Below are 13,599 nucleotides of genomic sequence, written 5' to 3'. Positions count from 1 at the left end.
TTTTGTGAGGTCTCCTACCGATGGATGGATGGACGGACGGATAAGGCTGAACCCTTTAAATCGGGCGGTGGTTCAACCCACCTAGCCATGACTTGTGAAATTTTACTCTTGTCTTGATTTTAGCCACCAATCAGATAACCTTCGCTTGGTTACTTCTACCCGCTTAAAATCTACTTCTCCTTCACTGTCCTTAAACCCCAATGCCTTAGATAAATCAGCCCCGCTGCTTTCCACTGTAGGGTGAAGCCCTTTACAGAAAAGCATTAAGTGTTCAGCCGTTTCCTCCTCCTCTCCGCACGCAACGCACAACGTTCGGTATCTCGTGGTACCTGACTCTCTATGTCTTAGTGCGCAAAACTCCCGTCCTGGCCTCAAACAATAAAGAGCTTCCCCTACAATTATCATAGATATTTTCTTTGGCAATTTTCCTGCTTAAAGATCCTGTATGTTCCCAGTGCCGATTTCATCAGCATCCTTGTTTTCCACAGAGCTCTCTCTGTTTCTTTAACCTTTTTCTTAACCGATAATTGCTGACTTGCCCCCCAACTGCTTTCCAGATATTTGCTTGTCAATTTTCTAATTCGCCTTCTCCATTTCGTGTCACCATTCCTTATGTACAGGAATCTGAAAACTTTCCTAGCCCACTGCTTTTTCCCCATTTTTCTCAATCGCTCCTCAAATGCTATCTTACTGCTAGCTTCTCTCCTCTCGAACGACGCCCATACCATATCACCCTGTACCCCTGATTTGGTGTATTGCCATGTGCTCCCAAATCTAGCCACCCTGAGATCAAATCACCATCTGCGGCTGTATCTAGAAAACAGCGCACCTCGCATTGAGACGTGTAGCGCCATCTACAATAATAGCATTGTAGAAACAACCACCTGCCACGTGCCAATGATGACCGCCAGGAGACGAAATGGCGGCATAGTTTCGGTTTCTCGAATCCAAGATGGCAGCCACTAAAATTGGTTGGGCCCTCTCATCCCTAACCCCTGACCAAAAAATATTCTAATACGGGTAGCAAAACTGTCTCGTTACGGGACCATGTACATGAATACATTGGTTCCGCTATGTATATACGCCGACAACAACGGGCACCCATTCGGGGACAGTTGTATACCGAATTTGGTAGGCAAATAAAACCCTATGGGCTGTGGTACAGAAATAAAACCATAATTACATAATTGGTAAACATTGTATACATGCAACTACTAACTGAAGCGTTACTATATCGCGCCGCAAGCCGAATTCTAGGCCCACCTTGAACCCCCAAACGAAGCAAATTCCGTTTGGGATGTATATTGAGGGGGTGCAACTCGACAATGGGTAGACGTGCATCGTAAACTCTCTGATAGATGGCACTAGGCGGCGTGCGTGCATGCACAGCCGAGCATAGTGGAAATTCACCCCATTTCAAAGGGCATTACATTCCGTTTCTCGAGACGAGCGGCGCGTTCCTCTTCGCTTTCTTCATCCAGTAAACCAAACAGCTCACGCTCGTTACTTCGTCTTCCAGATGGTGGCAGCCTTTTTTTTTGTTCTAGCATTTAAAGTGGTGAAGTAATCGACAATTAAATTTTGGGTTTCTCCTGACAGCACCGGAGGAGTGCGGAAAAGCTCAGTGTGATGTCACGGATGGTAAGACATCACGGCGCCGATGTCACACTAAAGCCATCACCACCTGCACCTGTGCGGTACCGTTGGGCAGTTGCGACCGCTTCCGCTTGAGTAGGCGCCCGTATCGAGCGGCAAGGCAGTAAAGAGCTATTGCATAACGTGATGAGCTACCCCGATACACTTAAGCCGGAAGCAAACTGTGGCTGCGCAGTCGCAGCTGCGCGCTTGCGCATGTCGCCAACGCCAGCCACGCATACGCCACTCTATCTGCGGCAAGGCGGCGTGTGTGAAGTTGTCGCCTCGCGGAAGCGGATCGCTTTGCGACCCTCCATGAATCTGAAGTCACATTCTTTGAAATAAGTCAGTTTATTTCTTTCATTACACACAATCTAAACGCAGAGACAGCACACTCCAGACAACTGTGACCAGCACTACAAGTTGCGGAAGGCTGGGGCACAGCTGTATATTTACAAAAAAATTAATACCTGCAGCTGTTACACTGACTGATCGGAGCACGCACATGCACCTCCAATGCATCTGAAAGGTGCACTACGTACAGCACACCACAAAGCCACTCAGTTGTTCCTTCTGTCATGGCAATGACACCTGCACACAATACAGGTATGTACAAACTAGCTGTTTTACATATGATTAAGACCTTAAAACGACATTACAATAAGCGCAAGCTGATAAAATCTCAAGCTATCACTGTGCAAAGTGGAAGGCCCAAGCAAGAAGGCAGAGGATCCATTGCAACAACACTTCCAGGTATATAACCACTACATTACAGTTTTCAGACTAGTCATGTAGAGCTAAAAAAGGATCATTTACACCAGACTGCATTCTGACAGCTATGACATAAGGCTTTTTTTCTCACCATGGCAAGAGTCCACAATGCTGTGCTGAATGAATGATGATACACTTGATATTTTTGGCATCCTTGGGAGTTTTTCAGAAACTTGCAGATCATTGAGAAAGAAAGAAATGCAGACTGAGAGCACTTCGAACCATCTGGCATACAAAGCTTGTAAGCTGCTCTCACAAGAAATAATCTTTTTTAACAGAAAGGAAGGGAACGTTGATCTAAGCCAGCACACTGCGGCCTCTTATGCTGCTTTCTAATATGAAGCTAACAGAATCTGCAAGTCACATGTAGTACTCCAAGTGTACTGACATGATTCCCCACCATTACCGAGCTCTTGTGACCATACAGAGCTGTAAATGTCCAATCATAAACCGATGCTCGCAAGCTACCCATCCTAAGCCATCAGCAAAGCTTGCTGTAGAAGCTCACAGCAGAAACTAAGTCCGGGCCATCAGCATAGTCGACTGCCTAAGACCACACATGGAGGCAAGTTATATGAATAATACCAAGAAGACCATTAGCTACAAAAGGGCTGAAGTCAGCCCACACTTCAACTTGCAAACCTAGATAAACATGCCATTTCACAAAGACAATACATGGCAGTACACACTGCGGCAGGACTCGTGCCACACCGACTTCAGGAATAATATTGCACAGATTACAAGTTTTCCCAATCACCAACATTTTACATGCTCTACTCAAGCCTACCGCAAAAGAAATGCTAACCGGAAAGGAATTTACAGTTTCCTTGCCACGTGCTGCAAAGAAGAAACACACACACAAGCATTGTGCTACCACTTCCTAAAATCCTTTACGATAAATAGGCAAAAAAAAGCATTTTTACACTGGTACAAGCTACACCACATGCTGTTTCTGTAAAGAAAACTTCCTAAGTGCCCGGAATGCTGAAGGTTATTTTGCATTATTAAAGCATGACCTGATTCAGAGTTTACATCACTGTAAAGAGGGAGCTGCTCTATCTGGAGAATGTGCTCACGCAGGCATTAATTATACTTGATAATTAAGTCAAGCCAACAGTAAGCATTATCTCTCTCCCTGCTCCCTAAAGGAAGAAACAATATCTCATTTACTTTGCTGACATGATAAAAAAAAAAAAATAGGAAGACATGTATTCTGCCTCCCATTGAATGGCAAACTTGTATACAAAACCTATTTACAAAAACCCATTCACACTATGTATAAGGTCACTGTTTTGATTTATGGTCATGACGACAACAGCTCGGGTGGCTGATAAGGCATTCTACAGCTCGTTGGCTTGCCTCAGCTTGTGCAACTCTTGGGAGATCACCTCCAAGTCCTGCCAGAAGAAAAGCCAGAGAACACTGTCACTCAGCATGAGCCTGGCACCAAAATGTCTCGATTACAGCAATTACAGCACCAGCAGAACAAGCCACATCAGTTGCCCCATGAGAATAGTTACTTGCAGGAAACTTGCACAATAAAGTTTAATGCAGAAAAAAAGTGGCTAAAGAAAAAAAAACATCGAGGCCACGGTTACAGCAATGTAACTTGAGATGCAGCAATGGCTGGAGGCATTGGTGGCACCCCACTTGTGCATCAACAGCGTCTGTAAGTTGCCGGTTTTCCCATTACGCCTCTCTTTGAGGGCTCACTTAGATCCCTCTTCAAAAGCCAGAGAACACTGGTGCCATAACAATTTAATCATTTTTTTTTCTCATATCACCCATACATGCCTGAAACTTGCTGCCAGAAGGTGTAGTGTCAGCCACTGTCATCTTCCTTTGATTTTTTTTTATTTGAATGAAGTTTTTGTTTTTTATTCATTTAGGCTGTAATAGCAGTGTGGCTGAGTTTCCTTTTAATTTGTTGTTCTTTTGTTCTCAAGGAGCAGCCCCTACCTTTATATCTTTCCACTTGTTCCCCTTCCTCCTCCAACGATGCCCACAAAAGGTGCTGCGAGTACCCGAACAAATGAATAAATAAAACAAACTTGCCTTCTGCAGGTGCATGTTCTTTGTGAGCGTCTCCTCGAGCATCCGCTGCATGCGCCGGTTGATTTCCTTGAGGTTCTCATCTCCCTTGTCCTTGATGAAGTCCACCAGTCGCTTGACAGTGAGCTTCTCAGTCGACGACGGGTGGTGGCTGCCCGAGACAGGCTCTGTAAGATTGCCCAAGGGAAGGGGGCCAGTGAAGCAGCAGGTCGGAAACCAGGCTCGGGTCATGGCATTGCAAATTTGATATGAAGGGAAGTCACTTCCTAACAAAGCACATCACTGGCAGCAGCGACGGGAAAGAAACAGCAATTTGAATGCATTCATTTCGGGGGAACAAAATGCAGACCGCGACTGTGCAGGCAGGCTGTTCACTGTAGATGTTTCCGAATAAACCCAGTTGAAAGTAGCGCTTGTCCCATCCTGTTTCCTTCTCCTTTTTCTTTACCTGAGCTTTCAGAATTCACTAATACTATGTTCACCATGCTCTTACATGCACTGCGAACAGAGACACATATTATTCTATAAGACATGCCACATTAGGATGTGTTTTATGGCACATGCTATTCATGAGGAGAAAAAAAAAAAGAAGCAGTTTCAACTTTTCTAAGCACAGCCGCAGTTCCCAGTTAACTACAGTGTCTCTGCAATTTCCCTGACAACCGCTTTGACAGATTCAGAAAAATAGAAGTGGCCTTCAGTCGTGGTATGAGTAGCAAACACACCACCATTCCTTAAGATACAGAATAAGCTAAAAGACGAGTTTTACAACTCTCTTTAGAATAGCAAAACTGAGTAGTCAACGATGGCTATCAACATGGCACCTACCATACTTGCTGTCCATGCAATAGTACTGGATGATGGCCGTCTTGTTGACCAAGTCATCAGCCATGGAAGAATTGCTCACCTCAAGGTGGTTAATCTAGAAATAGACGCACGAAACAGAAACAAAAAAATATTCGAAAGGCTTGTACAGACTACATTTTTGCAACATAATCGTGACACTGGGAAAGTCTCATCAACTTGAGCAAATTCCATGAGCCCTTTTCACCAACTTTAGTACCTGACTCTGCTGCGAGCAGATCTTGTGCTAAAAAGGCGTCACAAAAATACCACACATCTGCATGAAGTAAAGAAATGAGGTAACGTAAGACGCTAGGAGACCACATGGTTAGCAGTAAGTGTTCCCACAAACCTTCTCCTCCATGATCCACTTCTCCTCTTGCAGGGCTGCCAGCCGGCTAACCAGGTCGTTGTTCTCCTGCTCCAGAAGGCCAGGGGATGCCTTGCTTGGAGGAGGAGGAGGTGCCTGGTACACAGAAGATGGTCTGATCATCCGCAATGGCACTAACGAAGGGTACAAAGCACTTCTACTGCATCAACTGCTCATTTACAAGTACACACACGAGTTTCCCAACCAATGTAAAGTTCACCTTTCCACTTTTCGGTAACAAAGCACTAAAAACAGCACCTGCGCATAAATCACACGCTGTGCTGCATGCAACAATATATACTGTAGTTTCTTTTACAGTGAGAGCCATTATATGAAGCCCACCCCGGGCTTTCGCATGGATAAAGTACGTAAAGTATACAGTCGTCGACCAATTTTTCGGACTCGAAGGGACACAAAAAATTATCCGAATAATCGAATAGTCCGAAAAATCCGTGAAGTAGAAAAAAAATCAATTTATTGAGATGAAATCGGCTAAAAAATGTCACTGATTTTTTCTCTTGCAGACGGCGATTTGCGCCTGTATTTGCGCCAAAGTAGCACTTTCACTGTACACGCCAGACAGCAAGGTCATGGCATTTAGTTGAATACTTCCCACGCTTCTTTGACGGACCCGGCGGCACGATGTTGTCCACAACCCGAGTGTGCACCACACCACTCGTCAAACACACGCAAAGACAAGGAATGTTTCGTTCAAAGCGGTGGAACTACCGAATGCAATCACAAAACGGCGAACGGATGTAACTTCATGAAGACTAAGCGCCACTCGGTCGACGCGGTCGGATTAACCCAAGTGACGAAACGGCGAATGGCGAACGTATGAGACCCGCTGCGGTGGCTCAGTGGTTAGGGCACTTGGCTACTGATTTGAAGTAACCGGGTTGGAACCCGACCGCGGCGGCCGCGTTTCGATGGAGGCGAAACGCAAAGGCGCCCGTGTGCTGCGAAATGTCAGTGCACGTTAAAGATCCCCAGGTGGTCGAAATTATTCCAGAGCCCTCCACTACGACCACCTCTTTCTTCCTTTCTTCACTCAGTCCCTCCTTTATCCCTTCTCTTAATGCCCCTTCAGGTGTCCGCCGAGATGTGAGACAGATACTGCGCAATTTCCTTTCCCCAACATTCTTCAACAACCAATTTTCAAACTATGAGACAAGCGATAACAGTCCGCGACATCATTGGCGACAAAAGCAAGTTGACGGCGATGACAATCCGACTGCCACCTCGAAGTCTCAAAGATTGCAGGAACCTCTCCTGGCAAAAATGAGGTACAGAAAGTATGTCAAGCCAATCCAACTGCAGAGTAAACCCACCTCAATCCAAGATGGTGCCTTTCGTGCAGGCGAAAAGCCGATAAAATGGCAGATTTTGGCCCGAAGGCGACTGAAATTAGTGCGAAAAATCTAACTTTCGGATTTTGAAGTCCGAAATATCCGTCGCGAATATGTATGCGCTTCTATGGGTTGAATGACGGTGCCTCATCGAGGTCCGAAATATCCTACAAGTCCAAATTATTGGAGTCCGAATTACCCGTCGGCTACTGTAGCAGGCGCCCAGAGATCCACCCACCAGAGCATGTTCTGGAGGAGGCACCTTCCGGGTTCGGTGAGTGCCAACCAACAGACTGTGCAAATTTTTGCACACACACAGCTTCTTCGCCGAAAAGGGCGAACCTGAAACTGTCATCTCAGATGAAGCTCGTGCTACAAAGGTCGTGCAGCAATGCGAGTATAAGAAGCATCAATGCTAAGTAATTTGTGACTAATGGTGGCTCTCGCCGAATCTTTAACAGTAGCTTAATTTACTAATAATTTCTTTATTGCAAATTTTTCAGGGCTTTTTTCAAGTTATACTTCAGCTACATTTTCTATTTTAAACAGTGTTCTTTGTCGATTCATACCACAGCAAGGTCCCGCGATTTTCTGCTGGCCAAGTGAGGTGAGTAATCTAGCATACACTAACTAAACATAACTAGACTGTGCATGAAGAACCGCAGTCAACTATACGTTACGGCCATGTTCACGAGTGTTCATGACAATGTATATTTAAATTGAGCACAGAGCAGCCAAGGCCATTCAGATGATGGTGATTTTTTTTTTTTTTATGACGCAAAGGCATCTTTGACCAAAGAGTGCCAAACTCAAGGTGACTGGAGCCAGAACCATCCTAATCCTGATGACTCCTAAATGCAGTAATTTGAGAATGCCTTTTTTTCTTTTTCAACATCTTTTTTTACTGCGAAAGCAGTACTAGTGTCACAATGCGAAGAAGCCAGTGTCTGTGTGTAGCCTCAGCAAGTGCACCTTCCACCCCACATAAGCACTACGCACCACCCACCCTCTACCTCCCCCCTCCAACCCCCTAGCTAGAGGGCTGCCCACGCACCCACCACCACCCTCGACGACCCACCTCTGCGTGCCTTCACCCTCCTGAAAAATTCCGCCGTGCATTAAGCCTGGGCTTAGAGTAACAGCATCAAGGTAACCATTGAGGGCAAAATCTAACTGCTTTTGCAGAATTGTCGCATAGATGTATGCTTCTGGAGATGGTTTTGATGAAAGTTTTCTCTCAAACACACACAAATGTACGAGTACACCAACTCTGGCAGAACAGGCATTCTGACAACACATAGAAGGGAAGCTCTGCTTCCCTGACATGACATGACATCACCGCAGAACACTAAAGAAACTTTGAACCTTCTGCAGGCTGGCAGCATCTCAAGGAGGGAAAGCAAAGCTGTCCCCTGACGATTTACTTCACGACACATTTCGCTGAACTATTAAAGCACATGCAGACACTTCAAAAAACAAATTAGAGGGGTCTGCTGAGGTTCTAATATTTTAGCAAAACTCCTACTGTAGGTTCTCCTTTCTGTGGCGATCTATTTGCCAAATTTCAAAGTCGCACAGCATTTTGCTTCACCACCAATCAATTTTACGGTTTCCCATTTCAAGACCTCACCTGGCATGCCTTCTGTCAACTATCCTGCTTTTTCATGTCCTCGAAAGCATTACTGCTTACCTTATGATAATGAGCTCCCGTTTGCCAAATAAAATAGCGTCAGGCTTGTTTTTGCACCAGACTTTAACCATCAATATTTGCGACTACTACTTCATACCAGGCAGTGCCTCCAGCTGCGCAGCCGGGTCTTGGTCTGCTGTCCTTGGCTCTTTTATTTGGAAGTCAAATTTAGTGCAACAAAGAGAGGGTGCTCCAAGAAATGCAATTCTGTTTTCAACTTAAAATGCTCAAAATACCCCTCTGAGGTGTAGTACCCCAAGTTTTGTCCATCACTCTCACACAAAAGAAACATATATGAAAACTTTTGTTACGTGCCACCAGCTGTCACAAGTGCATGCAAGTCCATTTTTGGGTGCTTTCACGTAATGTCATCAAGCAGTCTGCTCACACCAGTGCCAAGGGCCAGGCACCCCCCCTCATATGTCCTTCCTACAGCATGCAACTTACCTGTTCACCATTCAGCGACACCGCTCCATTGCTGTTGTTGTTGGTACTGTCCTTGGAGTTCTCATTGTTGCCAGAAACATAGCTCCATGAGCCAATACTGCTTGAGTCGCCTCGCTGCCGCTCCTCACAACTAATCGGCTGGAACAGGTCATCTGCGCAAGCAAAACACAAAAGCGGAGAAGAGCACATGCTATCAGCACTTGTAAGGGTGAAAGATAATCTTTAAATGCAAGCTATTTGCAGTTAGCATCTAGAACTTGAAACTGGGCTTTTGAATGTTCAGTTAATTCACAGACTTCCTGCAGACCTGAAATACTCCTAGATTCCAGCAGGCAGTGCATGCATACAGTCGTGCCCTGATATATAAACCCGGATAATTCAAGTTACTCTCTATACTGAACACACAAATTATCACCTTGAAAATCCTATGTAAAAGTAGAGAAAAGTCGTGCAGTATATTGCACTCCAATTTCCCCGGTCATTCACCACATCGAACCGTGCACCACACCACTGCAATGCTTCTCCTAACAGTGCCCTTTGATGACTTTCCGCATACAGAGACAGACCGGCTGCACGGCCTTGGACACCTTCTGGTATCGCCAGCATTCTGAAACCATGTTACGAGGTGAACGTGGGGTGTCTTTGAAGGTGGCCTTCAATCTCTTGCAATCAATTTCCATGCTACATCACTGTCATGCAGTGAAGCCAACCTAGCTAAAACCTTGCGGAAGCTCACTGTACCTTAATTGTAATGAGCAATTATTCTATTTATAGTGTAATCAAGGAGTAATTCGTCATCAGCATCCACCCAAGAGCAGCCCCACAGCTGCAGAGGAAAGCTATACAGCTTTCACTAAAACATTGCACTTGAAGAAAAATTCGTCCTGGTCCGGGGTTCAAACCCGGGGCCACCGCTTAATCAGAGCAGTAGCTCTACCAACTGAGCTAACCGGGATGGCTAGCAAATGGTAAGACAAGAGTGATTTGATCAGCAACTCGCAGTGGGAATGGTGTTCGTTCAATAATTATGGGAATCCACCAAGGTGGAGTAGATTTGTATTAAAGGATTAATTACTCATTAGCATCCATTGTTTACTGAAAGCACGGTTAGACATTTTATGATAGGCAGTGCCTAGTTCCAAAGAATTGGCGGACAGTATGTCACTGCAAGAACCACATCACTAGCATGGCCGCGATGTATACCTGCTTCTAAACGACAGATACATTTATCTATTGCCACTTCGTATATATACAAGCAGATATATTGATATACCAAATTATTTCTCCATGTCCTTTGATTAGACAGATCTGAGTTCGACTGTACCTCCAGAATCTCTAGTTGGTTGCCTCTGGCTGTAATCTTTGCAACAGACAAACACAGCAGAAGCTGTATGGTCTTATAATACCCCTGTCACACGGGCACTCTAAAGGCGCTTTGAACTAATGCTCCTTTACGCTCCCAAAGGAGCACTACTTCAAGGGAGTTCGTCCGTGCTACACGGTCGCGGAATAACCTTCGCAAGAACTTTTTAGCGCCCTCATCGGCGAAAAGCGTTATTTAAATTGCAAGCCTCACTGCACATGTAAATACATAAATGTCACATTTTTTTAGTAAATTAGTTTTATAACCGTATTATGTTAAAACAACGCAATTTTAACTGCAATAATGACATGATTTTCCAAGTACAGAGCATAACATCACAGCGCTGGCCACACTGAGCCCAACTCGCTGTATATCTGGAACGAGAGTATGGCGTAGTGAGACTGCCACAAAACAAATGATCTTATATTTTAAAACACCACTAATCTTATGAAGTGAATTTATAAAACGAAAATTGAACGTTTCTTTTCTCAATTTATTTATGCTGTTAACTCGCTGGGAGAGAGAGTACTCCCTTGAAGCCTCAAAGGACGAACTCGAGCTGCCTTGTTTCGAAGCTCCTTTGAGCTAGGTGTCCTTTGGCGCGTCGGTGTGGCAGCACGCGTTCGTCCTTAGAGTAATGGAGCATTAGTTCAAAGTACCTTTACAGTGTCCGTGTGACAGGGGTATAAGTCTGCTTGCCATAAGATAACATTCCCATTTATAGCTTTCAAACATGTGCACGCACTTCCATGAGAGAAGGTTTCAGCCACACGCATTATCTGACTGAAAAAAAAAATGGTGCCACGGCAGTGGTGAAGGAGAAGGAAAAGAAGAGAAGGCTTTTCTGCGAAGGCAAGATAACCACTGGTCCTTAAGGGTAACGGAGTGGATTCCAAGAGAAGGCAAGTGTAGCAGGGGGCGGCAGAAGGTTAGGTGGGCGGATGAGATTAGCAAGTTTGCAGGCATAGGGTGGGCACAGCTGGCAAAGGACAGGGTTAATTGGAGAGACATGGGAGAGGCCTTTGCCCTGCAGTGGGTGTAGTCAGGCTGATGATGATGATGACCATGAATATCTGACAGAGCCTTTTGTTCCCACAACCTGACAGCAAAGAGTAGACCGAGACCTCCACATGATACGGGCTACACGCTCAACATCTGCAAAAACTCACCAGATCGCCCTAAGCTGGAATCATTAAGGATTTCCTGCAGCCTCTCCTGCAGCTTGTCAGCCCTCCTCCTTTCAGTCTGCAGTTGCCGTTTGAGCTCTTTCACCTGACGCAGGAGAGAAGACTTTCATGATGATCAAATCGGGACTCTCTTCTGCCAAGTGGACAAAAGCCAACTGGCAGAAAACAAACTAAGCAAGAGCACTGGACATCAAGTCAGCCAGTACTAACCATTGACAGACCTTTCTTGTCTTGAATTTTGCGCTCCTCCACACCATCTTTTATTTCCTGCTTCAGCCTTTTCACTTCGTCCTCAAATTCACACTTCTGCGTGTTGGAGATCTCCAGCTGGATGGTCAGATCCTGAAGAATTAAAGCAAATATGCATCAAGAGCTCGCACGAAACCTTCCTAAGAACTGCTTGTAAAATACTCAAAGTGTAGAAAAGGCTTAGTTGTAAATTGTAGCAAGTTCAAAATTTTGTTCTCATACCAAAAATTACACAACACCTGCAGGTCATCTTCTGTATATGAAAGAAAAAAAAAGCACCTTTCCGTTACTTGACAGAATAATGCACACTAAATGTGGAATCCTCACGTCCTTTAAGTTCACCAAAGCAAAAATAGGGCTACACCTGGAGTGAACAACCAGTTGTGAGCAGCACTTTATTTACAGCCCCTCTCTTTTTATGCCTCAACACAAACAAGTCGCTTTTGGGACTGCAGTGCAAACAAAATGGACAGAAGACAGACAAGATGAAAACAGTGCTGCACTTGTCCTGCTCTTCCCTTTAAACTGCCCCCCCCCCCCCCCCCCCCCCTCCCCATATATGTCGGCGATTCATCAAGACAACAAGTCCGATCATCAAGCTTAAACCTAAACCTGTCTGCACGGTGCAAATGCAGCTTCTGAGCCCTGCACCTCCTCCGCACCTTGATGGCATCATCCAGCTGCCCCTTGAGACGGCCATAGTCCTGGGACAGGCGCGTCCGGCACTCGTCCAGCTCCTTGCGGGACGCCTCGATGGCTGCCTGCAGCTCATCCACCTGTGCCTGGGCTTCTGCGCGCAGCTGCACCACTTCCTCCTTGAGCGAGGGCAGCAGCCGCTTGTACATTGCCAGTGCTGCTTCATTCTCAGCTGCCTTTGCCGACTGTTCCTGCAGGCCACATGCACAGGAAGGCTTCATTACTCATTCATCCTCAGCCGCCGCCAACTTCACCCTTTTAGGTGCTATTGCACGCATAATTGTATACAAAGAGCGTACAATTGTATACAAACCATGCAAAACATGCACTACTGTGTAGTTTGACGTGATTTGATGGTGACCAGTTTAGACATTATTGAATCAGAAAAAGTACTGCAACACATCTTACTTTTGCAAGAAAACAACTAAACACATGAGGTTAGCTAGACACCCAGTTACTGCATTCTGCGGTCACTTTTACAGTCAAAGACTTGATAACTCGATCTTGGTTAAATCGAAATCCCTGATAATTCATAGGACTTGTGATGTCCCGTAACTTTTCATGAGAATTTTATCGGAAAATTCAAACTGGCAGCTTGCACCAGCTCGGTTTTTTTCAAAGACCTGGGGTGTTCTGCAGGAACGGCAGAGTTTGCCACAAACTGGGGAACACCCAAGTCTGATTGATAACACAGTCATGCCATTTATAATAGGCGCACGGGCGCATAATAGGCGAGGCATAATAGGCACCGAATAATGCTTGATCGGACTCTTGAATGCTTCACACATTATTGCACAAACAACGGTGTAACTCCGAATTACATCACATGACAAAGTGATGTCATGCCAGAATTTATGTCAGACAAAGCGACCCAGCAACCCTGTTAACTTCACTGGTGCCTGACCATCATTCGACAGCAACAGGCGAGGTAAAACTGTGCCAGCGCC

The 13,599-nt window shown here is 45.4% G+C and overlaps 1 protein-coding gene across 2 annotated transcripts in view; it reads right to left on the bottom strand.

Moving 5' to 3' along the window:
* Positions 1 to 1,967: 1,967 nt before the first annotated feature.
* LOC144098700 (GRIP1-associated protein 1-like) overlaps positions 1,968 to 13,599 on the bottom strand; it is a 28,889-nt gene continuing 17,257 nt past the window's right edge. Inside the window, exons 15-22 of one of the 2 annotated variants that reach the window (XR_013307224.1) lie at positions 12,619 to 12,843; positions 11,918 to 12,049; positions 11,690 to 11,792; positions 9,158 to 9,309; positions 5,654 to 5,805; positions 5,287 to 5,380; positions 4,462 to 4,625; positions 1,968 to 3,803 (exon numbers count right to left, since the gene is read on the bottom strand). Coding sequence is in view for 1 of the 2 variants with exons in the window: in XM_077631517.1 (XP_077487643.1) it covers positions 3,747 to 3,803; positions 4,462 to 4,625; positions 5,287 to 5,380; positions 5,654 to 5,767; positions 9,158 to 9,309; positions 11,690 to 11,792; positions 11,918 to 12,049; positions 12,619 to 12,843 (1,041 nt within the window). In the remaining variant the exon portion in view is untranslated. The remainder of the gene's footprint in view (positions 3,804 to 4,461; positions 4,626 to 5,286; positions 5,381 to 5,653; positions 5,806 to 9,157; positions 9,310 to 11,689; positions 11,793 to 11,917; positions 12,050 to 12,618; positions 12,844 to 13,599) is intronic. The other variant, XM_077631517.1, reaches the window with a different exon arrangement.

The sequence above is a fragment of the Amblyomma americanum genome, chromosome 7, assembly GCF_052857255.1.
Source record: "Amblyomma americanum isolate KBUSLIRL-KWMA chromosome 7, ASM5285725v1, whole genome shotgun sequence".
NCBI lineage: Eukaryota > Metazoa > Arthropoda > Arachnida > Ixodida > Ixodidae > Amblyomma > Amblyomma americanum.
The sequence above is the reverse complement of the archived record's forward strand: the minus strand, read 5'-3'. Positions and strand labels throughout refer to the sequence as shown.